Source organism: Phyllosticta citriasiana (assembly GCF_038021145.1).
Source record: "Phyllosticta citriasiana strain CBS 120426 chromosome Unknown IWZ02scaffold_15, whole genome shotgun sequence".
In the NCBI taxonomy this organism is placed as follows: domain Eukaryota; kingdom Fungi; phylum Ascomycota; class Dothideomycetes; order Botryosphaeriales; family Phyllostictaceae; genus Phyllosticta; species Phyllosticta citriasiana.
This window is the reverse complement of record NW_027117292.1, coordinates 273,688-300,104: the sequence shown is the minus strand read 5'-3', so window position 1 is coordinate 300,104 and position 26,417 is coordinate 273,688. Positions and strand designations below refer to the sequence as shown.

The window sequence follows — 26,417 nt, the reverse complement described above, 5'->3', positions numbered from 1 at the left end:
GGGAAAGAAAGCTTCATCCAACCTCAATCCGTTTCCAGACATGTCAATCAATGAAGGAAGATACGATGGACTATTCACGACGATTCGAGGGCTTCGGCTTGAGCTAATCCGCCGTCCTGGCGAGCACTCCGGCTATCGCTCAGCGGCATCCGTCACGTGGCCGGACTTGGTCTATATAACCCAACAAACCCAACTCAATTGTCGAGCTGGAACCCGATAGTTGACGTTGTCAGACCCGACCAATTCCCACGTCCACTGTTCTACGGGAGCAGGGATTGAGCTTCCATGAGAGCTCGGTTTTTGTGAAGTGAGTTGAGAAGTTTGGCAGGTGTTAGACGAAGCACTCTCCTCCTATGTATAGGCCAATTTCTCAGCAGTCACCTCGGTTCAACCGTGAAACTTGACTCGAGAGAAGCTAAGCACGTGTGCAGCCAGTCGGTCCTCATGAGTTTGACCGGCAGATGAATGCTCCCTCTCTGCACCTAGCCTTGATCATGAATGCTCTTTGGCTGCGTCGACTCATTCTCGAAACCAGCGCCGTCTTGCGTTCCGATTCAAAGACTTAGAAGCCCTTTCTGACATCGGGCACGCGAAACATCGCCATCTCTGATGAAATGTTCCAGCTATTCCAGGAGTCCATCTTCCCGGAGCTTGGCGACCAACATGGCTTGGTGCCTCAACCAGGGTGTTGAGCGGGGAACTTGGGACCCAAAAAATTGTGAGAACTGCAAGACGTTTCTCAGCAAGAAAACAGTCGCGTGGTGCCCGCTTGATCCAACCCAAATGTGGTGTATTCCGGACACTCCTGCAGCAAATTTACCAAGATCGAGCTTGAGGCGCAACTCAAGGATCCAGACTATCGTTGCTACCATGACAAGTGCAACAAAATCCTCACAGCAGATGAGCGCGAGAGAGAGAACAAGTGGGAAGATCTCCAAGGCCAAAACATTGGCTTTCTCTGCTCAGGATGCTATCAGGGAACCTCTTCCATTGATTGAGGACGAAACGAAGCCGGCAAGTACCTGTGTGATCGGTGTTACAGAGATGACCTATCACCAAGGAAACTTGGCGCGGACTCGACAATATCAAAGCGCATCAACAGCTATTTCGGCGATGCATGAATTCAAGCAACAACAGTTTGCTTTTCCCAACTCCCTGGTCCCTTTTTTCTCGACTTCTGGTTTTTCCGCGGCTGATTGGCATCGTAGGTATTGCTCTGCACGCCGCATTGTCTTTTGTCACTGAGTTCCGGCCGGACAGATGTACCATCTACGGGCGAAGCAATGATTTACTCGGGGGTACGCTTCTTTTCGGCTTCGATCCTCGGGGGCTGTGCATGGTACAGGAAAAGAGTTCAAAGGAGAAGACCGAAAATGAAAAGAATGTTGCAGCTGAGGGAGAAAACGAGATTGTTGTCTGTCAAGAGACTAGAGAGGCCGGGAATTTGAAGTGGCAATGGAATGAGACAGCTTCGTTGTGTAGGCCTTCCTCCAAGTCCAATGCAGCCAACCACAAGCATGTTGTACCGTAATTTCAAGCTCAGAAACTTCTTTGAGAGGGGTACATGATAATACTGTGTCAAAGAGATGTACTACACACAGGGGAATGGCATCAGGTTGGAAGTCGTCAATGCAGAAAGACACAAGACTTCGTCTTCCGAATTCGCCAAAGTGGAAAAGCTTTACGAGCTTACCTTGTTCTTCATTCGGCGCTGTATCCTTGATTTGCTTCATTTCTCGTTCAGAAGTCCATCAACCTCCCTGGGCGAGATTTTGCACATGAGCCGGGGCTTCTCCCACAGCGTGTACGCCTTCTGCCTCACCCAGTCCCGACTCTCCTCTTGAAGTTGTAAGTCAAAGCGCCAAAGCACATTCGCCGCAATGAGGCGCATCTCGTGGTACGCCAAGTTCTTTCCCAGACAATTGCGCGGACCAAAGCTGAACGGCTGCAGCACGGCCTTTTCGTCGCGGGCGAAGCGATCGTCGGCGCCGCCATCATGCTCGAGCCAGCGCTCTGGAAGGAATTTTTCGGGCTCGTAAAAGTTGAGCGGCGAGTGGTACGCCGCCCACTGCGACACCATGACGCTGGTGCCGCCGGGGACGTGCCTGCCGCACACGACGCGGCCGCCGGGCGGGACGACGCGCGGCAGGCCGACGGGGACGGGCGGGTAGATGCGCAGAGCCTCTTCGATGCAGGCGTGGAGGTAGGGCAGCGAGACCAGGGCCGACATGTTCATTTGGTCCGGGTGGGAGAAGGCGGTGCGGATTTCGGCCGTCAGTTTGGCGTAGACGGGCGGGTTGAGCAGCAGGTGGTACGTCAGGCCGGAGAGGAGCGTGGCCGTCGTTTCGGTGCCGGCAATCATCAGTGTCGACCCGTTGGCGTGCATCTCGGGGAGTGTCATGCTAATGTTCGCCTTGGCGTCTGCGTCGTGCTGGTGCCGCAGGACGAAGCCCCAGATGTCTGGGCGGTCAGTCTTTCGTGCGAGCCGGCGGTCGACGCGCTCGATGCTGTGCTGAGCATGAATATGATGGCGCTCCTTCATCTTTTTGGTGACAAAGATTTTCTTCAATAGCGCTGAAAACAGCGGGAAGTGAGTGGCGATGGCGTTTTTGATGTTGTTCGTCTTCATGGTGCCGAAGACAGCAGCAACCCACGGTGTGTATTCTGATTTTTCGAGGAGACCGAGCGGTTCTCCAAAGGCCAAATCCCCCATGATGTCGAACGTGCAGCAGTTGAGATACCGCACCATGTCGAGTGTGGCATCCGAAAACTTTGCCACTTCTCCCATCTTTTCCGACAGGAGGTCCACATATTGCCGGATGAGAGGTTCCTGGTCCCGGAGAGCACGGTCTGAAAAGGCGTGTGCAAGCAGGCGCCGCTGTCGCGCGTGGTCGGCGTCATTGGCTCTAATGATGCCATTCTTACCCACCGAGTCGGGGCCATAGAATTTCAAATCCTTTTCAAGACCACCTTTTCCGCCAATCTTGTGTCCATAAATATCACGCCAGGCTTCTGCCGTGATGTAGGAAAGCTCCCAGGGTGACACCCGCACAACGGGGCCGTATTTGGCGTGCAAAGCAGCAACGTGCGCCGGGATTTCGCCTCGAATTCTTGCCCACACGTACGGGAACTTTGTCCCCGCTGATAGCTTGGGTCCTGGATAATTGCGGAGAGGGTGAAAGTAGACGTTGTAGATGAAGGATCCAAACAAATACAGGAACTGCGAAAATCAGCTTGGAGCAACAAGACAGAGGTTCGTCATACAAGAAGTGTGCCGGCCGCAGCAGTAGCCACGCTTGAAAAGTAAAACGACGCCATAATGCGACTATTGAAGGCCTCAATCTGAATCGAAGGGAAACAATGTTTGATTGGCAAAAGAGATGCTGGCGGGCAACCAACGTTATATATTGGACATGTGTTCAGTGACGCTTATTGGGAAGCAAGCCTGCCAGTGATGTCGCCTCGGTACGAAGCAGGTTGTGAATGCTCCCTCTTTGCATGGTTCGGGCGGATGATCTGCAGCCCGCCATGCAGGCGGACCCTGGCCAAGGACGTTGAAAGGATCGAACTTCGTTTGACCAAGCTTTTCAACGGCTGACGGCGCTTGCGCAACTCGGATAACGGTTCGCTCTTCAAGGGCCCGAAGCCGTCCGATGTCAATTGCTTGGTTCTTACGCCGCTGTGACCTCTTCTCAGCTTTCTCCATATTATCGTGGGTAATCCTCCTTTGGGCGGCTAATCGGCACACCCGCCGCATAATGTGCGGGGTCTCATTTGGCAAGTCGAGCGGGTACTTCAGAAAACTGGAGAAGATGCATCTTGAATATTGTTGGCGATGCATCTACCTACTTAGCTCTGAGCAGTCGTCCGTTGACCGAGGCCGAAGGCCGAAACAAATAGCGCATGAGGTCAAGTCATCCAGACAGCTGGGCCACCACTAGGTTGGACACCTGGAGACAGAATTCATCTTGAGCAATGATTGGCCATCCCATTGATAGCAGAAGAGAGCATGCCTGTCGATCCTAGACCAGTGCCCCTAGGGCCGCATTTTCGAACTAGCCGATTGTAACCAACCGCTGAATTGACTGGTTAATGACTGGTTGGAATCTTAGTAAGAGGCGGGAGGTTGTGGAGTAAACTAGGGAGTCTTACTCCTTTTAGATACCCACACGCGATATAGTTAACTTACCCAGTATGTAAGTATGAAAAACTGCCTCTAGTACGCGCGCAGGTGGTATAGTTTCTACTAATCCTATACTTCTTCCTGTTTAGTAGGTTAAATACTATGTCTAGTGGGTAGGATAGATCTCCCAGTTATAATCCCTAAAAGACACGGTCATTCTAACTAACCGCTTACTCACCGGTTGTTCAGGATTCTAACTGGTGGCGATGCAGCCCTATTATTTGTCCCTGATCTCTGCATAGTCCACGGAGCTCGGAAGAGGGTGTGATCCGAGCTTGTCGTCACCCCTTTCGTCATGGTCTGTTTGAGCTTTTTGCAACTTTGGTCGGCTTTCACGTCGTCCGGTCCGCTTTCGTCCGGTCCGTTGTCTACCAAGGGTTTGCATAGCGGCGACGACTTTGAACGAGGCTTACCGGACGGCGGGGAACAGGGGTTACGGACCCCTTGTTTCGCGCCGGTCCGTGTTGCCGGACAGTCACTTTTGACTCGGGGTCGCCTTTGAGTATATCGAAACTCGGTGTGCTTGTTTCAACGACTGATCGGTGTACAAGTTAGCTCAAAATGTGGCTTGAGGAGGGATTCGCTTACTCTTGGCAGCTCACCCAACAAGCTTCGAGCTTCTTTTGCAGCCACCTGAAGTGTTTTGATCTCGTTTGCGACGGTAGAATTTCTTTTTTTCCTCCTATTCTGTATTGAAACCTTTCGAGGCTAGCATTGTGAACGATGGCCTTCAAATCACTTAGCCGGTCCGAGATAGTCAAGTGCTCCGCTGACACGGCTCAGCAGTGCTGCATTCACTCGGTCATCAACTATAGCACAGTAGGAATTTGCACGGGGCCGGTTCATACACCGGTCAGGCCAACAACCCCAAAATCTGGGCCTATCAAGGCCACGGCATCAATGTCGTCCTCGCGGAAATTTCACTCCCGGCCCGAGTGCTATGAGGCAAGCTGCACGCTCTCACGTCATCGCATGTCTGCGGGTGCTTAGTTCGTGTCTTTGCTACTGGCTAACCCTAACACCACATTTGATGACGCGGGATGTGACTGATTGGTCGACTAGATTAGTGCGAGCTGAACAGTCAAAGTTCTGTAGTATTTCGGCAAGACCAAGACTTTTCAGAAGACTTGTTCGTTCGTCGAAGACCGAGCTCATGCCGGGAGTGTGTTCGAGTGGTCAGGATCGGATCGAGTCTGGTTCTGGGGACGTTTTGCAGGACTCAATGGAATCATCGCCAAGTGTTTTTGGCGTGTAGTGATGGAAGAAAAATAGTGTCAAGTGGTAATACCAATGATCTTTTTTGCTCGCCCGAAAATTTTGTACTTGAAGCCAGAGATTTGGTGCTGTCAATTTCTAGAGATCTTTGTGAAAAGAGAGTAAATCCACGGTGGAGAGTGACTGATGGTCCGAGGCTTGTTGCAAAGAGTCGTAAGAAGAATAGCCTTAGGGAGCATTCGATCGCCAAACCTATGACCCCGCCAATGTGTGCCATGACTTATGCCCCCAAGCCTCGGTCAGGTAGGGAACTCATTTCTTGGGTCCAATACCAAGAAGATCTTTCGTGTTTTGCGAAGCAGGAGTAGGAATCGTGAAGCTGCCACTCGCCGTGAATCGACGAGGGTCAGTCTACTATCTTTTGCGCCGACAAGAAAGGCAAGCTCGTCACTGGATGTTGACAGCTTGCATGATGACGAAGCAGTAATCCTGTAACACGACAGACTGCAACAGAGGATCGTCCGGCTGCCACAAATGGGAGACATGAGTAGCGGTGCAATTGCAGGAATGGAAAGTTGAGACGCGCGTGTCCTCGTCTAATATGGCGGGTGTTGGCGTTTCATGGCCCAATCCGATATCACTCGATATTCTCTCCAAAAATCCTGACATCTGACTGAGCTCCTCGCATAATGACGCTCGTGCCCGTGATGGTGTCGACAGCCTTGAAGTCTGCAGACTCCCACCGGACAAATGGACACCAAGGTCCATGTGCTACTTGCCAAGATGGATGAGAATCTTCATGGGCAACCGTGTCCTTCAAAGCTGCATGTGTGTTTAATGGTGATATTGTTCTCTGCTCGTTGCTCATGTTGCACTTCAGCCGCTGTAAAATGCCTCTCTTTCAACCAAGATATAGTCCTCATGAGTTGCAGGCTTGCGAGACACCGGTCGAAGACCAAAAGAACGTCCCGGAAGTTGGCGAAGGTCGTAGGCACAAAGTCGAATTGGTGATGGGGCCTCAGGAACTACCCAGGCTCAGTGACAAAAGTCGTGGCAGGCATAGTAAAGATGGTCAATAATGGGGAGCCTTCATACTCTTTTACAGACTTCCTCACTCCCTTAAAGTAGAGGCTTGGCAGCATCCAAGGCTCAGATGAAGGTAACGCATTGTTGTGTGCGCCACGACTTTTGCGACCAGGCCTCGAATGTTGAGGCACAAGACAAAGCTTTGAGCCTGGATATGGGGGTCATTTCAACACCTTAGCCTCCTAGTCTATGCAGCATGTACTGAGCGTTTCGAAGCTCGCGTTGTGCTCTTGGGGATCGGAAGAGAGTCAATCGAGGCAACCTCTAAGACGAGGATTCGTTCGGTCGTCATGGTGGAGTTTAGGATCGGTACTGCAGGAGATCAAGCGAACAGGAAAATTGGCGACGCGACAAGACGTGAGACGAGTGATGGCAGGAGGGCAAGAAGCGTCAAGACGAGGCTGGGGAAGTGGAGAGATGTCAGTGTAAGGGTCGAGGTCGAGGTCTGGATGACCTGAGTCGGTTGGCGGTGCACGGACCCGCGAAGCTACGGCAAGTGCGCTCACTGCGTCGGCGTCGGAGGGCAGCTAGCTTCACGGCACTCCCTCTCTCCACGCTCCCACCAACGCTGCGCGTCTCTTTGCTGTGTGCTTCGACTCTATTCACCTGCTCTCTCTCCCAATCCACTCGTCGCTCAGTCTCTGGTCGCCATCTGTTATCTCCCTCTTTGACACCGCCGGCCCTGGCACCGCCAACAACACCCGACACCTTTGGCCAACAACACTCGGCACGTCAATACCACATCCCTCTGCATGACCGTCCCGGCTCCACTTGAACCTTGCACAACTTGATCTCGCGGCGCGCGATGGCCTGGCAGTCTCCGTCCGCGATGAGCAATGGGGGCGCTGGCGGCGAGGCCACTGGGCCCGTTGGCACAGAGTATACGTTGCAGGGTACGTCTCCCCTCGTCTCTTCAAGCTTCCCCGACCCTTCACTCGTCTGCTACAGCCTATACTGACAGATTTGACAGGTGTGATGCGCTTCCTCCAGCTCGAATGGCACAATCACGAAAGAGCCCGCAACGCATGGGACATTGAGCGCGCCGAGATGAAGGCAAAGATTGCAAAGCAGGAAGGCGAGGTCAGGAGCGCCAAGAAGCTCAACGAGCAGCTGGAGAAGCATGTCCGTATGCTGGAAAACGCATTGAGGAATGAGAGGGCCAAGAACAAGGGTGTGGACAAGCAATCTGAACAGGACAAGGCCGATGCAAAGGGAAAGGACCGTCTGAGCGCTGATCCCAAGAGAATCGGTAAGTCTTGAATGTCGTCTTGTTGATGTAGGCTGACGGCGCAGCTCTCGGGAAAGCCCACAACTCGTTTCTCGACATTGAACCGGAGTCGCAAGAGCAATCCGAGGCCGAACGAGAAGCCCAGCGCGACAAGGCGAGGCACTACCTCACAAAATGCGTCGAGGAAATCTCCTACCTTCTCCAGCCACCGGCCCATCCTCCGCCCACCCAAGCTCAGCTTCAGTCGCTGAACCAAAATGCGTTTATGGGCCAAGACCCTTCGATGCCTTTGGAGGAGGCATATCTGCACCAGCAGCGACAAAAGGCTCATCAATCAGGCATGGGATTGCCCCAGCAAGCGCCAATCCCTAATCATCAGCCGCCACCTGTGCCATCCGTAGCCGACATGTCCACCTTTTCGCATGGCCCTCAAATGCCCCAGCAAGCTCCATTCATGTCGCGGGAGCCTGCCAGCTCACAATCCATGGCGCAACCAATGCCTATGCATGAAGCTGGCCAGCCGCCACCCCACGAGACTGATCCTAACTTCGCGCTGCCCGAGGAAGAGGTCGAAAAGGTCACGCACAGCTATGACGCGTACGGTCGCCCCGTGCCGGCCAGGGAAAGCGAACCCGCCGCGAGAGGATCGGTGACGGATGACTATGAGGGGTGGAATTTTGATGAGACGGCACCCCCGCCCGAGCCGCCACCAGAGATTCCGCCACCGCGCCGCCCCGACACGGACGCTTTCCCGAGCGCAAATAGCATACCCGCCAAATCGCCGCCTCGCAGCGGACCACACTCGCATAGGCGCAAGAGCTCTGGAGCGACGGCCATGTCGCGAAGACGGAGTCAAGGTCAAGAGTCGAGCGAAAATGCTGGCGCATCTGGCGCCAAGATGGACCCCCAGCAGTTTAAGGTCCGGTATGCGCTTCGAGGGCACTTGGACGTTGTCCGTTCAGTCATCTTTACCGGCGGGGGCACGCCTTCGGAACCAGAGATTTGCACGGCTGGCGACGACGGCACCATCAAGAGGTGGATCATTCCAGCAAGCTATGGCGCAGGACAACACGGCGGGCTAGGCGGTGACATTGACATTCAGAGCTACTTTACACATCGCGGGCATGAAGGCGTCGTCACATCGCTGGCGGCGTCGAATGCCAACTTTTCGACTGGGGGCCGGGCAACGGGCGACGGGTGGATCTTCTCGGGTGGCCAAGACGCTACCGTCAGGGTCTGGGAACGCGGACGGGTCGATCCGAAGGCAACCCTGGATGGCCACACGGACGCTGTTTGGGCCGTGTGCGTGCTGCCAACCACTTGCGGCCAGCTCTTTGGCCAGAATAGCAGCAACTTTGGTGGCCCCGATCGCGTCTTGCTCGCCTCTGGCTCTGCCGACGGAACCATCAAAATCTGGGCCGTCAGCGCACCCCCCCAGCTTGTCTCCCCGTCGAGTGGTTCGAGACGCGGCGTTGGTGGCAGCCGTAGGCACTCGGTCACTTCTGGTTCAAACTTTCCGTCATCACCTCAGCCCAGCGTTGCCACTTCGACACCGTTTCACTATACTTTGATCCACTCGATTGAACGGCCCGGCGCCCCATCACCAACATGCATCACGCCACTTTCAAAGACGGGCGAGACGATTGTGGCATCGTACACGGATTCTTCCATTCTCATTTTCGACACGCGAACCGGCGAAGAAATTATTGGCATGGCTAGCAGTGAGACCTATGACGGCACGACACAGACGGGCATCAATGCCATAGTAGCTTCGCCTTCGATAGAATCGCCCGCACACCAAGAGGTAGGACGCTCGAGTGACGATGATGGAGGTCTCCACGGCGCGACCGGATCGGCGGGAGGCGTTGAGGGCGTGGTCATCAGTGGGCACGAAGACCGATTCATTCGCTTCTTCGATGCCAATAGTGGTGAGTTTCGACTTGACATCAAAGGGTATGCAGGCTAACAGTTTAGGTCAATGCACTTACTCGATGCTGGCCCACCCCGCTGCCATATCTGCCCTCCACCTCTCGCCCGACGGCCGCGAAGCCGTATCCGCCGGCCACGACGCTTCGATTCGGTTCTGGTCGCTCGAAAAGAGAATCTGCACCCAGGAACTGACAAGCCACCGCATCATGCGCGGCGAGGGTGTCTGCAGCGTCGTCTGGAGTCAAGACTCGCGCCTCGTCGTGTCGGCCGGTGGCGACGGAGTCGTCAAGGTGTTTGTACGGGCCACGTGATGTCCGTGATGTTAAAGCATGAAGACGTGGAATGTGTAATAGATGAGGGATGACGATTTCAAACGACGAGGATGGCCTTGGAAAAGCGCTGCGCTCATGTCATACGCATATTGGGGCATTGGGGAGGAAGAGAGGCACAGCGCGCTGCTCCACCGCGGCCGGTTCGATACCCTCCTCCCTTTCTGTTATGTGAGGAATTTCTGTTGCAAATACCATTTAATTGTGTTTCCTTTCTCAGCCACATTGTTGCCGCTCATGTCACTTTTTATTCTTTTGGCCCTGGCATCTCTGGCTTTTGCTGGCATTCATAGGGTTGTGGCTGTTGGCGTGTACAGGAACATGTCGATAGAGAACCGTGGCATCGGTGGATGGCTGATGGTGAATCCAAGGCATTCAACTCTGAGCTGACGTGGTGGCATGACCGGTGAGGAGGAGAAGTAAAATCTGACTGGCGCAGGGCGAGGTGGCAATTGATGTGCGTCTGCGTTTGTGTCGACGAAAACGGAAGTCACGATGCGCATGTTTGTTCCCCGCACTCTGCTTTGATCCCTTGCTTCGCGTGTGTGGTTTGGGTCACAAGGAAGCCAAGCTCGAATACAAAAAGCTGAAACACCGCCGTCAACCCCAGACGAGACCCTCGCATCTGCAAAATTCCGTAATTAGTCGCCGCCCTATAAGCTACATTACTACCCAATTCTTGATTGTACGACCGCAAACCCCGCCAAGGACGAGGCTGAATTCCAGAAACTAGAAGAACCTCTGGAGCGACTCGAACACGAAGTCAAAAAGTAGCCTCATCCAACCGCGATTGACACATCGTCTTGCTCCTGCAGGAACGCACGACAAACTCCCGCATCTGCATGCTTACGCCTGATAAGCCGGGTTGTCCTACAGACTGTTGGCGGGACCATTTGCCACCACTACCTACCACCTCCAACCACCGAAGCAGTTGGGCCTTTTTTCCAACAACGCCTCAACCGCAACTCCGAAGTTTCAACCTTGAGCCTTTGGAAACCAATTCGTCCCAAGGATAACCATGGCCATCCATCTCTCATCCGTTTCGACGTATTCCGCAGACTCCGCCGCGGAAGCAAAGGCAACGGGCAAAGATCACGAGCACGATCGCAGGGACTCGAAGGCGGGCGAGTCAGACTGGCAAAATGATTCGCAATTCCAAGCTCCCACGGCCATTTCTGCAGCAGAAGCTTTGGCAGCCAATGCCGCTGCCTTCAGATCATCGCCAGACTTCAGTGTCGCCAACTCCGACACTCCCGCCGCCTTGGCCTACTGGGATGCGGTGCTCGACCTCTGCACGCCCGCAACGCTCATTCACGCGCCTTTGGGGTACTACGAGGGCCTTGATGGAGGTGAGCTCATTGGACGCTTTATTTTTGCTGTTGGGGACGTCGTTATCAAAGCGGGCGTCATGCCCAGCGAAGATGTGTACGCAAGGAGGAAGAAATACGACGGCGTAGACCGCAACGAAGTTGAAGCTGCTGCGCTCATCAAGGAAAAATGCGGCGATGCTGTGCCAGTTGCGGATATTTTGTTTGCTGGAAAGGTACACCAACCTCACTCCCTTTGTTCACGTCCTTCGCACAGCAGCTCACTGACATTATCACAGCTCCGTGGCTCATCTACCCTGATCCAACGCCGCATCGAAGGACCAACTCTGGCAGCCGCATGGCCCTCTCTCACCATTTCCCAGCGGAAAGAGTTCAAAAAGCAAACTCGCAACCTCATTGCCACTCTCGCCCGCCGCGTTGGCGCTTCGCCAACTGGCAAACGCACTTACCTCGTCGATGACTACGCGTCGATTTGGGCGAGAAACCTCACACCGGGCGAGCGGCGCGTCATGCTCCCGCCCGCACCACCTTCGCGGCCCTCGGCAGCGCGCGCCAACTCAGGCACCGTTGAGAGCGTCCGGCGGCGCGACCTCTGGGGCTCGGAGGGCAGCGAGCAGCAAGAGGCCGGCCAGGCCCCGCGCAGCAAGAGCTTCAGCGGCGGACGGCGTGACGTGTTTGCGTCCGGCAATGGCCTCTCGACGGACGGATTCACCCGAGGCGATGTCTTTGCGTCGAGCAACCGCAAGCCTGACGGCTCGGCTGCTGCTGGAACTGGCATCGGTTTTCGCCGCGGCAACGGCTTCACGCGTGGTGACGTGTTTAGCAAGCCGCCGTCGCTAAGCATGACTTCGACCACTCCTCGCAGCAGCGGCAGCAACATCTTTAACAAACCGCCGACGCTCTCCCTTGCCGACTCCGCCATCATCACCAGCCCGCCTTCCTCTACGGCTGCCTCGCCGTCCCTTTCCTCTCCGCGTACTACCGTCGAACGCGACGCTGACGCCATCGCTGCGGACCCTGACACCTCATTCACGCACAATGACCTCTCGCCTAGTAATATCATCGTGTCGCCTGACTTCGAGCGCCCGGTGATTCGCGCGCTGATAGATTGGGAGCAGGCGGGGTGGATTGGTGTCAAGACGGCGGGCATGATTCACAGGCGGTGGCGCGCTGGTGTTGAAGAGGAGGATGAGGATGTAGGAGAGCAGGTGAGCTGGAAGGATTTGTATGAGTTTGACTGGAGGGATGAGGAGCGTTCGGCAGCTGGGTCGTGACGAGCAGGGAGCATTCGCTGGGCGAAGGGCTGCTGGATTGGACGTGACACGCGGTGAGCATTCGCGGGCGTGAGGGAATAGCGTGACAGGACGGACTGGAAGCATTCGTCCACAAGCAAAAGGGGTGGTAAAAAAGACATTACGCATTACGCATTACCTCGATCTAATCCATCCCCAAAATGTAATCGCACGAATTGAAGAAGACAACCAGACTTTCTCACCGAGACAACCTCCCTCACAGAGCCAACGCCATCACGACCACAGCCATGACCAAGGCCAAACCCTGAACACCAGCCACGCCCGACAGCCGCGTCGCGGCGCCCGTCTGCCTCGCGCCCGTCGCCATTGTCGAACTCGCCGTCCCCGTCAGCGTCGCGACAGCGCTGCCATTGACCGTCGCCGTAGTGCCCGAGCGCTGCAGAACAATGGACGAATTGACCAGCGGCGCAAGGACGGCTTCGAACGCCGACAGCTGCTGCCCCAGGCCAGTGAAGGAGCTGATGTCGCCGACGTCGTATTGTTCAGCCAGCTCGAACCAGCGGCCCGTGCACAGCGTGTCGTTGCAGCGCTGGTGCGCCGCCGACGCCGTGCCGGAGATCTTGTCCGCGACGCGCGCCGGGATGTTCATGGATGCGGGAGCGCTGACGGCGCCCCAGGCGAGCCAGCGCGCGGCTAGGCCCTTGAAGCCGACTTGCTCCTTGTTGCACGTGGCGACGGGCTCACAGGCGGCCTCGACGAGGACGGTCGCGTTGTTATTGGTGCTCGTGGCGGGCACGGCGTTAGGCGATGCCGGGTAGAAGACATTTTCGATGCCGGAGAGGAGCGTCAGGCTACGGGTGCGCCAGACGGAGTCGGTCGTGATGTTGGCCAGGATGAGTGCGCCTTGGAGGAGAGCCGCGGACGTGTGGCTCCATTGAAGATGGTCGATCTGGACTGATCCGGAGCAGTCGTCTTCGGAGGAGGAGTTGGCGGAAGAAGAGAAATAGTCCGTCAGCCCGTCGTACACGGAGCCGTCGGCGTCGATCAAGCCGGCTTTCTCTAGCCAGTCGTACGTCTTGACTGCCGTATCAGTGTACGTCACGTTGCCGGTGTAGCGGGCCAGGCGTGCGGAAAGCTGGAACAAAAGAGCAGTCGACATGGTATTCTTGTAGTCGTAAAGAGTAGAAAACGTCCAGATGCCCATGCGCAGTCCTCCAGCGGGAACCCCGCATGTGCTTTGCGTGCTGTTGGAGTCATCCCATCGAGCCAAGAGACTTTCAAATGATGCAATGGAGAGGTCGATGTAGTTTGTGCCATTGGAGGGAAAGCTGCGCTCGGCAGCGGTGACGCCGGCAAGGGCCCAGATGGCTATCTCGTCGTTGGTCATGGACGCAGTTTGATTGAGAGGCTGGAATCCTTCAAATCCTTGAGCCAACAGTGCGCTTTGGGCGTCGCTGTTGTACGTATCATCACCGGTCAAGAACCAGTAGTTGACCAGAGCATCCCATGCGGCTCCCGCCTGCCACCACAGACTCTTGGGGAAGACGCCGACTCCATATGTTGGCTCATAGTAAGAGAACAGACCGCTGGCAAGTTGTTTGGCCGCGGATGTCACTGAATCTGCTAGCAGTCAGAATGGTACTGTATTTCGTGGATATTTTCAGATCAGCTGACCTCTGTTTGTTGGATCGAAGCTGGCAGCACTCGACAGTGTCGCGACAGAAGCCGTCAAAAAGAATGGATAAGAGTTGAGCTTCATTTTGGTATAGATACTAAAGAGAAAGAAAATTCGATGGGTAGAATGGGCAAGAGAATGTGGCAGAACATGAGATCGTATTGTAAGGGGTACCTATTTCCATGGTGGATGTGGCTGCAAACAAAAGCTTGGCGGGGGGCCAAAAGAAGCGAAGGAAAATCCTTCGCGCCTATAGAAATGTAGGAACCCAGCCTTTTCAAAGCCTGGCCAGCGTTACACGGAACGAGGGTCCAAAATGGGAACTTGGCCCTTGATGGCGCTCAAAACTCGCCGGAGAAGCAAATGCTGGCAGCTGGAAAAAGGCAAGTCGTGACTGCGGGTGTCTTGTTGCCTGGACGGAACGGCCCGGCGACTGGACAGCAATAGAAAAAGGCGCGAGAGAATCGAGTGACCGAGACTTGCGCCTCGTGAAGAGCGGGGTATGCAGTGTTTGATTCTTATATTACTTGACATCCATCATCAAGGCAAAGCCGGTAGGCGGAGAGCCGAAGTAGTCGTCATAGAGGAGGGGTGAAGAAGCTGAGCGTGTCTCGTTCAATGGTGGCCTTGGCAGCAGTGATGGCGGTCTTGGACCAGCAGGAAAGAAATGCAGCTGAAGAGACAGTGCCAGGTGGTGAGTGGTGCGAGGCGCAGGTGTGGTTTGGTTTGGATGGAAGAGACGGACGGGAGCTCGCGAGAGATTCGCCAGGCGGAGGCCGGCCGCCCGTCGCCAAACGGCCCGAGCTTTTCATCCGTTCCGAGACGAGACGGCGCCCACGACCGTCCCTCTTCACCTCGTTCACCACCACTGACCACTTTGCTTCCCCGCGCCCTAGTTCGCAGATGCAATCCGCTAAGGCTGTCCATTGAAAATCTCACCGTGCCATGGCCCGTCGCACGGTATACTGCCGGTATCTCCGCCGCGCGACATTCGATTCTCGTTCTCGTCGCGCGGCTGGACCCCGTCCTGCACGTCGTCGACTTTGGAAGAAAAAAACAAACCGTGCGAGCTTCTCTCAGATCTTGTGGGTCCGCCATCTACACGATCTTTTCATAGCCTACAGATGTCCACTGCTCCAGGGGCCCTGGCCACAGCTCTCCCCTTTTGGTGTTGACACGAGCTTCTTCCCATCATTAGACCCTTTTCCTTCCATTTGGAGATCGGCCTCGTCCGCTTCGGGCATTTCGACGTCCGGGCGGCCTGAGAAACTGCCCGAGTCTACTGCCCTCGACACCTAGGAACCAACCGGTCAAGTTCGGAAGACGTTCTCTCCGTCCTTGGTGCATTCCAACACACGTACTCCGCCCAGGATCGCCAATGTCTGCTTTGGGTCACGCTATCTTGTTACTACGCACCCTGCGTCTTTGACGGCTGCTGCCTCATCATCTCACAGACGCAATAAGCCGGCCTCGTGGTGTTGTGTAAATCTGGACACTTGACTGTCGATGAGCTGTCAGTTAATGATCCCAAAGCTGAATGTCCATCTGGCTTTTTTCTGGCTGGCAGCTTCGTTTCGTCACTATTTAAGATATTTACAGGGCAGAGCCTCAAGTTCATGTGCCACTGCATCAGCTCGTGCTCCATCTGGAATGTCCTTCCCTGTATTGCTCATGGAAATGCGGGCGTAGTGCGCGCTAGTGCATGAACGTTGCCTACCGTAGACTACCACGAAAATAGGATGCCTCTGGTTCATGCTTCTTGCATGAGAGCTTGCAACCATGACTTTGACGACGTCGATAAGGTTGGCCACCATGATCCCACTCATGGACCGGCCTTCTTACTCTCCGACGAGTTTTGATATTTAAGACTCGTCCTTGCCTTTTGTTTCAAACAGCGTCCAGCGTTCAGTTTTCCTCCCTCAACATGCATTCTGTCACACTTCTATCTTTGCTTTCTGCCTTTCAATTATCCAATGCAGCACCAGCTGTTCCTCACTCCCGATTCAATGCACGAGACTCGACCCCTCTGATATCAACACTTTCGACTCTTTCAAGGAGAGACGGATACTACAGCCCCGCACTGTTGAGCGATGGTACTTCCTCACTCGAACCAGCTCTTGACCCAAGTAAAAACAATGGAGCGTCCAAATGGGGCACCCTTGACGCCCCCACCTATGGAAAGTATCTCCCCGCTGAGGGTGCTCAACGCCGAGACACGCAATCAAACTTGCCATGGGGTTCCCGAACAGCAAACGGTTCAAATCCCTATACGGATATGCCCGACACTGGAGTGACTCGATACTACGAGTTTACAGTCTCGTACTTAAACATCAGCCCCGATGGAGTCGACAAGGCTGGACTCGTAATCAATGGCCAGTACCCTGGCCCTTTGATCGAGGCCAATTGGGGTGATTGGATTGAAGTGAAGGTAAGATCAACTAGTGTTTTCTGGAACCTGATTAGAGCTTCTTGATTTACTGATCTCCGTCTCAGGTCAACAATGCTCTACCTGACGAAGGAACTGCAATCCATTGGCACGGTCTTTTGCAAAAGGAGACTGGCTGGGAAGATGGCGTGCCAGCCGTCACTCAATGCCCCATTGCGCCCAATGATACATATGTTTATCGCTTTCAGGCCGACCTGTACGGCACGAGCTTCTATCACAGCCACTACAGTAGTCAATTTCTAGGCAAGCAACTTGGCCTATGCATCTGAAATGTCTTGAGCTAACTACATTCAGGTGGAGCTTTTGGGCCCTTGATTATCCATGGACCCAACAGTGTGGACTACGACATAGACATTGGTCCAGTCTTGATCAATGACTGGTATCATTCAGACTATTACGACTTGGTTGAAAACGTCATGGCAGGCGGCGCGCCCAAGAGCAACAACAATCTGATCCAAGGTCGGATGAACTATCCGTGCGCCAACACGACTTCGAAATGTACTCCCAACGCGGGAATTTCCAAGTTCACATTCCAGTCTGGCAAGCGTCACCGCCTGCGGTTGATCAACGGCTCTGGTGAAGGCCTTCAGAAGTTTTCCATCGACGGTCACAAGTTGGAAATCATTGCCGAAGACTTCGTTCCAGTCGTTCCCTACACCGTCGATTATATATCTCTTGGACCTGGTCAGCGCTCCGACGTTATTGTTGAGGCCACTGCTCAGCCAGGCTCCGCAGTATGGCTGAGGAGTGTTCTCACGAATGACTGTTCGCTTACAGACGGAGTCTCTCCCGTGGCCGTGGCCGCCATTTACTATGATGGGGCAGACACGAATGCGATTCCCAATACGAATAGTACCATCACCGAAGATCAGCTCAAATATTGCGGAAATGATGCCCTTGACAAGAGCGAGCCGCTGTATTCCATCACGCCAAATCCCGAACCGGAAGTCACCCTCGATGTTGACATCAAACTCCAGTGGAACGGAACGAATCACGTGTGGACATTGAACAACCACACTTTCCACGGAGATTACAATGCACCTATCCTTCCGGCTGCAGTCGCTGGACAGACAACCTTTGCCCCTGAACTCAATGTTTTCAATCTCAACACCAAGTCGTCCGAATCCGAAGTCCGCGTCACAATCTACAATCACGCCTCCTTCACATCCCATCCCATGCATTTGCATGGAAGCGACAGCACCATTTTATCCATTGGCGCTGGGGTTCCCGACTATGCTTCTCTCTACGCGTCCAACAGCACAACCACTTCCAACTCATCCTCGTCTGGCTTCATCACCTCATCAAACCACACCAATCCTCCGCGCCGCGACGTGATTGTCCTTCCTCCAGCGCCGAGCAACGATGTTCCATCTCATCTCGTGGTCCAATTCAAGACGGACAACCCGGGCACGTGGGCTTGGCACTGCCACACCGCAGCGCACGTGAGCAATGGGCTCTACATGACTGTCATCCAGCGCCAGGACGAGCTCAAGGCTCGCTCAAATGGCCAGGTGCCGCAGGCCACTCAAGATCTCTGCAAACGCTGGGGTGACTGGTGCGCGTTGGGCGAAGGCAACGGCAACAATGGCACTGTAGGTCAGATTGACTCTGGGCTGTAAGTGCAAGGGTAAGTATGCTTTCTATCCGTCTTTTGCTCTCTTTTGTCTCTAGAGCTGTTCAGGTGAAGGTGGTGATGGATCGGGAAGCCCCGAGGTCAAGTTCCCACATGGCTGCGGCGGCACTCTTCCTTCTCCCCTCTCTTTTGCAAGCGACGTTTCAGTCGCGCCACTCGCATGGAGGAGTCTTTGAGAATATTCTGCGGCTGTCAGTTTCTCTGTCTGACTTCTTGTTTTTGGCGACCCGGCAAACGATCGAACGAGCACGATACCACGCGCGGCTGTTGTTTTGGCATCTTTCGCTCTTTCACTCGAGAAGCCTTTGAGGGCTGAATAGATACATGGCACATGACCTACAACTAATCATTAATGTAATGTTAAATAGTCTTCACATTGGACTTTTATTCTCTCTTTTATATCGTCTCGTTGCGTTTGCCGGTCGAAAATGAAAGTCGCAAGCCACTGTTTGGTTGAGGTAGCTTTTCATACAAGCCAAATATCGATTTTTCGAACGGGCACCAAATTTTGCGCGAAGATACGGATATTTCTTGACTCTCTTCTTGGCCAAGCCCGATGCTGATACTGCATGGTCTACCAGTCGGCGCGCACGGCAAAGTTGTGTTGGCTGGAGACGCTTGCTCCTTGAGAGGGTGGAACCTCGAGCCAGCCTTCCTACGTCTTGACCCTCATTTTACGCCACTGCACCACAATCTCAATAAGTCTCTCGACGGTCGTGTTGTTCTATATGGGAGAGCATGCACGAAGACCGCTCAAGCCACTTGCAACCAACTACTCACCAATGACGTCACTCCGCCCGCGTCACACAGACAGACGTCTGCTACATGCCCAGTGCCTTGAGGCATGGTTGTAGGCCCAGTACCTAACCTCCTCGGCCATCGCACAACAATGTCTTTCGCGACCTCATCTTACGCCCTTCTTGCTTAGCGCACAACAGCTCCTCCACATTATGAGGTGATCTCCTCCACGCCGCGCTCTCCATCACGTCACGGACTCCATCACGTCGCAATCTCCTCCTCTCTGTCCCACTGTCGCTTTTACCGTCGCCTCTTCACTTGCGAATAAGGAATGCTTTCCGCCTCCAGCAGCAATGGTGCCCTTTGTGCGCATTAAGCCTCCCTCCGGACCTCTTAATCCGAAAACACTTCACGCCAAGTCTCCCTCAAGCGGCCATCATGCCAAATTCAGCAAATATTACGTTCCCTAAGGATGTCTCGACCCCTGAGGGTACCCGACAGTTCATAAAGATTCTTAGCACCCTGGAGTTCAACAACATGGCTCTTCAGTTGCAAGAGAGAAAAGAGCTGGTAACTAAGCTCCGCCAACTCCGATCATCTCGCCGGGTCGACACATACGCTGTCTTCTGTGACCGCTTCTAAAGTAGTCTGGTACGGCCGTTCATCCTCTTGAATGAGGTCTCTGAACTGGCAAATGAAGACCCGGAAGCCTGGCGCGACTCTGATGACAGTTCTGAAGCACAAGTCCTTGGAAACTTTCTCTCGATGCAAACCAGTCTTCGCAATTCTGTGACGAGAAAATTTGAACACTTGGATGCAATTTGGAGGTATTGTGGCGACGGGAAGACGGCACAACTCCAGAAAACAGCAGAGCGTTATGGAACAGCACATCTCTGGAGAACGGCACAGCTGTAGAGGACAGCAGGACTCTGGAGACCAGAGCAACGTACGTCGCCATGATCAAGCCGGTCGCAGCAGATGAGGAATTCGACGTTGACGAAGAAAACGCACAAGACAACTCCAACGACTCGGACCATTCCGAAGTTCAGCCCAATGAACCGGCCGAAGGCTCTGGAGACTCCGAACCCACCCACAACGATGATGAGTCGTCGAGTGATTCCTCACAAGGCAAGCAACGCGGCCAAAAGAGGCGTAAAAACGCCCAGCTTCAAGACGACGCCAGGTCCGCGAAAACGAGTAAGCTACGCAGGGGCCTTCGTCCCACGCCATCGCGCGCTGATGACGAAGATTATGTGGCAGGTATTCAAGCCACCTCTCAATCCGCTGCAGAACAAAATCCAGGTGTAAGACATCACAAATCTCCTGTCTTGTCACGATTGCAGGTGCCGACCCGCCTGCAATGCGGCGCTCTCCAATTTGGACTGGAAGAATTGCACGGCAGCCCAGGCTCTCGACATTCGCAAGCATCTAAGCCTTGATGGCCTTTTCTCAATGCATGCAGCCTTCATTGCTCATGCCCTCAGGCAGAAGCCTCAATGCCAGCCAAATAGCAGCACCCTTCTTGGTCGCCACGGTCAAGTCACCGGAGACAATGAGCAATATCTCCTCAAAGCTTCTCCTCAAGCAAGCGTAGCCGATCTGGAAAAGCTCGCCGCAGTGTCGCGTTTTTCCTTACTCTCGGTTGGGACTCGTCAGTCTGGCGGCCCCTTGTGCAGCTTTGAGCCTTGCCCGTCTTCTCTCTCGGCTGGGGTCCGTCGGTTCGGCAGTCCCTTGTGCAGCTACATTGAGCCTTACTCTTAGTCTCCTTTCTACGCATCGCCAACATCTCCTCGCTCTCGGCTAGGGCTTGTCGGCAAGATAACCCCTTGTGCGGCTGCTCCTCTCGCGCGTCGCCGCCGTCCTCTCTCTCAGCTGGGGATTGTCGGCAAGACAGCCCCTTGTGCGACTTTATCTCCTCTCGGCCTTCGTTGTAATCAACCATTAGCAACATTAGCGACATTAGCTTTTCGTTCAACGACACCGTCTGTATTCACAACATAAGGCCCCTTTCTCTGTACCGCGCAACTTCTCAATAGCTGCTACGTCTCACGGCAAAAACCGTAAAACAAGTATTTAGCAGCTTTTCTTTTTGCACAGCTACAGCATTCTCTAGACTACAGCGTGCTTCGATTTCTCGGGACGTTCTTAGATTTATCAACTTCTTTAGTAACACAAAAAAAAAAAAAAATACCCCCCTGAATTCTTTGCCATAATGCCGCCAGAAACTCCAAAGACCTGACAGGTCGGGCAAATGATGCTGAGTCTTACCCTGAGGCCTGCTCAGCCTTCGGACATGCAATCTGCTCCTACTCCTCCAACCAATGAGTCGCCTTCAGAGCCTCCTGCTAAGGCTCAAAAGACGGAGGTCATTAACGATGACAAGGAAGAGGAGCATTCGTCCGCGGAGTTCTTTGGTAATCCCTACAATTACGACGATTACCTTGAGCAAGAGAGCTTGGATGAGGATGAGCTTGTCGAATTCATATCTCAGATGGAGGGTGAAGATGAAGACGACGACGACGACGACGACGATGATGAGAACTTCTCTGTTCCCAAAGAGGACAAGGTCATTTTCGGCGATGAGGAGGTGGAAGAACTCCCAGAATCTGAGCGGCCGATCTGGACCGAGCCGCTTGACCCATCTCTCGATTCGGAACCATTTTCGACCTGCCTTGTCTCTCCGTCGGGCAAAACGGTCAAGCCTCAAGCTATCGATACCGGGACTTGGAGACCCCTTACAGAGCAGTTTCCAGGGCTGTCAGAGACACAAGCATGCGAGTATAGGTCATCATTCCGGGCAAATCTTCTTCAAATTGTGACCAAAACTTCAGATTGGACACCGGCTTAGTTTTACACAACCCTAGACGGAGGTAAGATTCAAAAGCGAGGAAACGCTATCTCGTCACTGTTGGCCTCTTATTTCACTTTTCTTAGAAGGAACGGGAAGGCTAAAGTAACGGTTTATGAGCTCATGAAAGCAGTCCCTGAGGACGTACAAGTTGTTTTGGGCAACCCCGTGTGGTCTTTAGATGGCCTTAAGACAATCAATGCCACGAGTCCCTTCGTCTCGGGCGCACTGTGGGTAGCCAAAAATGAGATGTGCCTTCCAGGGAGCTGTCATCCGCCGTTGCAGCTGCGCCCAGGGCGTAGTCGTCCGCCACCACAACCGCGTCCAGGGAGCAGTCATCCGTGGCCACAGCCACGCCTGGGGAGCAGTCGCCTGCCGGCGCAACCACATTTTACAAGCTGTTGCTCACAGTTCTGGGTAGGACTAGGCAATATCGTTTCTTTCTTTTGGAGAATATAAATTCAGATCTCTCGTCGCATTGGTGCGGCGTTGCCTTTTACTTCGTCACTTTCTTCACTCACTCTGAGTCTACACGTTGATGCCTCAGAAACCTTTGGCTCCACCGAGGACAGACAGTTCGAGTCACAGAACCCCTACGTTGGTAGTGCTCGATACTTTTCAAAGCGGTTATGCAAGTACGACAAGGTTGCAAGCTCAAAGAAGCCAAGCAAGAGGGGTGTCCACCATCAAGCACTGGCTTCAGCGGGCGCCAAAGCCTACTTCTGACCACTAATAGGGCCTGTTCTTTTAGTTCGAGGTGCGCCCTAGATACGCCTCTAGAAGGCACCTCTAGGGCAGTCCTTAGACTAAAAGAGTAGTTTTATACACACCTTATATAATCTTTTAGACCTTCCTCATAATAAACAATCTAGACGTCCTTAATGGCGTATACTATACTCTTTTTAGCCTTAGTCTTACACCTTTCTTCTACCTCACACCTCATAAATTACCCGAAGTGGGGCAAGACCTCTACTTTCATAATGCCTAGGTAAAACCTAACCTCTCTAGGTAGTAAAATTACTTAGTGCTTATGCAGGTTACGAGGTTCCTTAGACTAAAAGAACACACCCATAGTGTAGAAACCTAAAGTACTACTAATCCCCTTGCTCCTAATCATAGTGAAGGGCCTTATAATGGTCTATTTACAGATAATGTCTGACTTTAGCTCTCGGAATGCTTTCATTACTGACTCCTTGCTTGAAGTTTTAGATGTTTATGACATGTTTTATAGAATGGGGACCACAGTGTGTTGATGCTGTCTTGGATCTGGAATCTGGAGGAAGTTGGGCATTTGCAAAATTCTGAATGAGTCGTGCGACTGGGAGCATCGATGCTTTTGCGTTTTCCGCAGATGACGAGGACAGGGAGCATTCGAGCTCGTTGATGGCAGCGTACTGGGAGCATCCAAGCTCTTGGAAGCCACTATCTGAAGAGCATTTGAATACGTCTGTTTTCTACTCTGATTGAATCTCTATCCTTCTTTCCATGCGGTCTATCTACGTCTTGCTTCGCTTAAGGTCCTCATGTTCCAGCCGAAGTTGCCTCAGCTCCATCCGGAGCTGCTCGTTCTCCCTCTTGAGCGCCTCGAATTCGGCACGCGACACCGTCTCCCCACCGCTTCCGGACTGACCCCTATCAGCAGGAACCGGGGCCTGGTCGACTTCTTCGACTATTTCATCGCCATCATAAGCTTCCGCATGGTACTCAAGGTACCGATCAATGGCATGGGCAAGATTTCCTCCAGTAACTTGGAGGTAGGTGACCGCTTGCGCATCGGCGGCGCCCGTGGCCTCAGCAAACACCTTCTTGGCGTGTTCCAACTGGCTGGCATTGCTGATCAAGATCGCTGAACGCTCGACAAGCCCATTGGGCTGCTGCCTTGTCTTGTTGTGGTGGCCAATGGTCTTGTCTCTGCCGTACTTGGCCGACACCTGTCTGAAGCGTTCGCCCAGCGTCGCAACCTCGAAGTCCCTGTGGAAATAGGAGTCTGGCAGGATGCACCTATCCCGTTTGGCGTCGTCGATGAAGGCTTTCCATACGCCCTTGTTGTACGGTCCGTCCTGGAAGCATTCGTGACAGAGGGTGATGCGGCCAACTCTTGCTCGTGATAATTTCGGACTCTTGGCTATGGGATTCGTCGACGGTCTTGATGCGCACACCGTCGAGGGCGGGGAATCCTGTGAAAAGAGCCTTGTAGAACTGGACTTGGTCCGCATAAAACGCAATAACCATGATACTTGTGGCCTTGAAGTTATGTTTGGCGATGAGAAGGTAACAGAGGTGAAGAGTAATCGCCGCCGTCTGAGAGTTGTAGTATGACGTCGACCCAAACAGCTTACGTGGGCCCCACGGGTATCTTGGCGGAGTCGTCGTGGACCTGGTTGGGGAGATGACAATGGCACAGCTGTCCTTGGACACGGTAGAGGAGGATTAGCTAGCCAGCGCAGAAATGAAAGCTTTGAACTGGCCAATGCCTGGAAGTGACGCGGTCGAGGGGCTATCAAGGAGAATTCCAGAAGGAACCGCCCTTTTGACCGCCGCGGAAATTGATGGATGCATACGAAACTGCTCCCTCAACTGCACATACGGCGTGCCGGCGAGGATGAGGCGTTCAAAAAGCGATAAGCTTGCGTTGCTCGAGAACGCATTTCCTGTCGCGGTTGTTGTCGGTGGCAGCTGATGATGATCACCAATCAGCAGGATACGTTCGAGCTTACCACCATTGAGAGCATGAAGGATAGCAGCCAGTGCAGATGCCTCATTAAATTGAGAAGCCTCGTCCATTATCAAGCCTCTGGGCTTGAAGCCTCGCAGAGGCGGTCATGAAGCAGTGGCAGCCGTCGAGAATACGCCGTTTGCAAGCCGAAGATACATGTTTTGCAGCTTCCTCAGAGCCTTCAGCTCAGCGAAACGTAGACTTTCCACGGTCTTGTCGGGGTCGGAATTCGGGTGAGATATGTCTAGGCGAGCCTTGTTCAATGTGTTCAAGTGCTCAACCTCGTTTTCATACCAAGGTTCAAAACGACGCCCAGACTTCAAGTTTCAAGACGCTCCCTGATGGCTCGATCAAGTGACATTGGTCGGACAGAGTCATCTTCGGTACCGAGGCGCTAGAGAATTTCCTGGATATCTTCATCGACAGAATATCCTTGGACGGTAGCTGTCAACTGCCCGACAGTCTTGTCGTCGCTCAGCCTCTCATCAAACATTTTCCTGACGCGGAAAAAGCGATGAGGGTTGGCCTCGTTCCTGGTGCGGATGAAGTTGGCTGCCAGAACATCCACGGCGGTGTTGCTTTCGGTGCAAACTCACAGCCGAATTTTCAAGCTTCCCTCGATTTCAACAATGGTGTCAACCAAAGTTGACTTTCCCGTTCCTCCAGGACCGACCACGATGGAGATATTTTGACCAAAGTACTGCAGGACCGCTTGCTTTTGCTCTTTGTTCAAACCACGAGCAGCACATCTTTCGTTGATCTTGGACAATACTTTGGGCTTGATGGTTGATTTGATGAGATCTTTGTTGTAATTGTCATGGGCAAGGAGCAGCTTGAAGAACCACATTTGGGAGTCGGCAGGGGATGTCATGAAATTAATGACTCGGTTGCGGATCGGCGAGGGTGACTGGCCGTGGTGCCCAAAAAAGAAGTCGGCTTGGTACGTGTCTGGCTCTAGCACCCTCCCGCCCTTGAATGGTGGGCGTTCGGCGGCAACGGCGACATTGCAGCCTTCTTTCAGGTAGAGGCGCGGAACCTTAATGACGGCTCCAGTCCATGTTTCCTGACCGTTTTCGGCGTCAATGCGAATTTATATGAGAACGCGCTCTCCGACTTGCGGAAGGACATGTTCATCTGACTCAGGCGCCGCAAAAGCTGCCGCCTCGTCGCTTTCTCCCCCTGACTTGTGGACTTGGCGGTCGGATGCTGAGCAGTACGATGTACTTTGAACAACCGCCTTTGTGGGGGTATACGGCGCAAGTGTGGGTGCCGTTGCTGAAGTTTGCTACCCGCTTCTGTTCTTCTTCGTATTCGTACGCGCGAGCCCCAAGAGTGTAGGACAGATATTGACGCTCGTCGTTGAAACTAATTGCCTGAGGTAGGGACCTCAGGTTCAGCGGGTCAGGAATGGCGAGCGCATCGGGGGCTCTGTGCCATTTGCCCTTCCTAGTCGCTAGTGCTACGCCGATGTACTCCTCATGTAGCTCAAATGTGGGCTCAGCGAACTCAAAAAGCTCTTCCCCGATTTGTGCCTCGCGGTCGTGGATAAATTGACGCATCCAAGGCTAGTATGATGCTGGGGTTGGAGAATGCAAGGACACGAAGAACCTGAAGAACGCATCGAGTCTACCGTTCGGCGCCTTGACAGAGCTTGGATATTTTTTCCGGAAGTTAGGGCATCGTCGATGATAGCCGCGAAACGTTGGATTGCTGACGCTGCTGATAGGCCAAGGTGTTGGGTTGGACGACTAAAAGCAATCCGGACACAGTGTCGACTTTTCCAGGAGAAGACAACACACTTCCCAGCTTC

General features: G+C 53.7%; 9 protein-coding genes across 9 annotated transcripts; 5 read left to right on the top strand and 4 right to left on the bottom strand.

Moving 5' to 3' along the window:
• Positions 1 to 275: 275 nt before the first annotated feature.
• IWZ02DRAFT_86934 (uncharacterized protein) lies at positions 276 to 1,630 on the top strand. The gene is made up of 3 exons (XM_066771340.1): positions 276 to 355; positions 432 to 1,208; positions 1,261 to 1,630. Exons 2-3 carry the CDS (start codon positions 610 to 612, stop codon positions 1,529 to 1,531), a joined length of 870 nt encoding a protein of 289 aa, XP_066618961.1. The 5' UTR covers positions 276 to 355; positions 432 to 609; the 3' UTR covers positions 1,532 to 1,630.
• A 99-nt stretch (positions 1,631 to 1,729) lies between these two features.
• Positions 1,730 to 3,318, bottom strand: IWZ02DRAFT_471809 (cytochrome P450; the record flags this gene model as incomplete). The annotated part of the gene is made up of 2 exons (XM_066768904.1): positions 1,730 to 3,220; positions 3,265 to 3,318. The coding sequence occupies 2 exons, from the start codon at positions 3,316 to 3,318 to the stop codon at positions 1,730 to 1,732; spliced, it is 1,545 nt and encodes a 514-aa protein (XP_066618960.1).
• A 3,702-nt stretch (positions 3,319 to 7,020) lies between these two features.
• IWZ02DRAFT_86581 (striatin Pro11) lies at positions 7,021 to 10,105 on the top strand. Its single transcript, XM_066771337.1, has 4 exons — positions 7,021 to 7,377; positions 7,455 to 7,733; positions 7,778 to 9,640; positions 9,687 to 10,105. Exons 1-4 carry the CDS (start codon positions 7,290 to 7,292, stop codon positions 9,950 to 9,952), a joined length of 2,496 nt encoding a protein of 831 aa, XP_066618959.1. The 5' UTR covers positions 7,021 to 7,289; the 3' UTR covers positions 9,953 to 10,105.
• Positions 10,106 to 10,583: 478 nt separating this feature from the next.
• On the top strand, positions 10,584 to 12,698 carry IWZ02DRAFT_86583 (uncharacterized protein). The gene is made up of 2 exons (XM_066771338.1): positions 10,584 to 11,513; positions 11,577 to 12,698. The coding sequence occupies exons 1-2, from the start codon at positions 10,989 to 10,991 to the stop codon at positions 12,570 to 12,572; spliced, it is 1,521 nt and encodes a 506-aa protein (XP_066618958.1). The 5' UTR covers positions 10,584 to 10,988; the 3' UTR covers positions 12,573 to 12,698.
• Positions 12,690 to 14,575, bottom strand: IWZ02DRAFT_86597 (glycoside hydrolase). Its single transcript, XM_066771339.1, has 2 exons — positions 14,226 to 14,575; positions 12,690 to 14,171 (listed from the first exon to the last, which is right to left on the bottom strand). Exons 1-2 carry the CDS (start codon positions 14,308 to 14,310, stop codon positions 12,808 to 12,810), a joined length of 1,449 nt encoding a protein of 482 aa, XP_066618957.1. The 5' UTR covers positions 14,311 to 14,575; the 3' UTR covers positions 12,690 to 12,807.
• Positions 14,576 to 16,150: 1,575 nt separating this feature from the next.
• IWZ02DRAFT_385135 (Cupredoxin) lies at positions 16,151 to 18,291 on the top strand (the record flags this gene model as incomplete). The annotated part of the gene is made up of 3 exons (XM_066765381.1): positions 16,151 to 16,654; positions 16,720 to 16,903; positions 16,967 to 18,291. 3 exons carry the CDS (start codon positions 16,151 to 16,153, stop codon positions 18,289 to 18,291), a joined length of 2,013 nt encoding a protein of 670 aa, XP_066618956.1.
• A 1,190-nt stretch (positions 18,292 to 19,481) lies between these two features.
• On the top strand, positions 19,482 to 20,482 carry IWZ02DRAFT_436453 (uncharacterized protein; the record flags this gene model as incomplete). The annotated part of the gene is made up of 4 exons (XM_066766528.1): positions 19,482 to 19,613; positions 19,722 to 19,870; positions 19,912 to 20,347; positions 20,387 to 20,482. The coding sequence occupies 4 exons, from the start codon at positions 19,482 to 19,484 to the stop codon at positions 20,480 to 20,482; spliced, it is 813 nt and encodes a 270-aa protein (XP_066618955.1).
• Positions 20,483 to 24,321: 3,839 nt separating this feature from the next.
• On the bottom strand, positions 24,322 to 24,705 carry IWZ02DRAFT_385097 (uncharacterized protein; the record flags this gene model as incomplete). The annotated part of the gene is made up of 1 exon (XM_066765377.1): positions 24,322 to 24,705. A coding segment is annotated over one exon (384 nt), but the record flags the coding sequence as incomplete, so codon positions are not given.
• A 296-nt stretch (positions 24,706 to 25,001) lies between these two features.
• IWZ02DRAFT_493884 (uncharacterized protein) lies at positions 25,002 to 26,166 on the bottom strand (the record flags this gene model as incomplete). The annotated part of the gene is made up of 3 exons (XM_066769970.1): positions 25,002 to 25,140; positions 25,204 to 25,670; positions 25,861 to 26,166. The coding sequence occupies 3 exons, from the start codon at positions 26,164 to 26,166 to the stop codon at positions 25,002 to 25,004; spliced, it is 912 nt and encodes a 303-aa protein (XP_066618953.1).
• Positions 26,167 to 26,417: the final 251 nt, after the last annotated feature.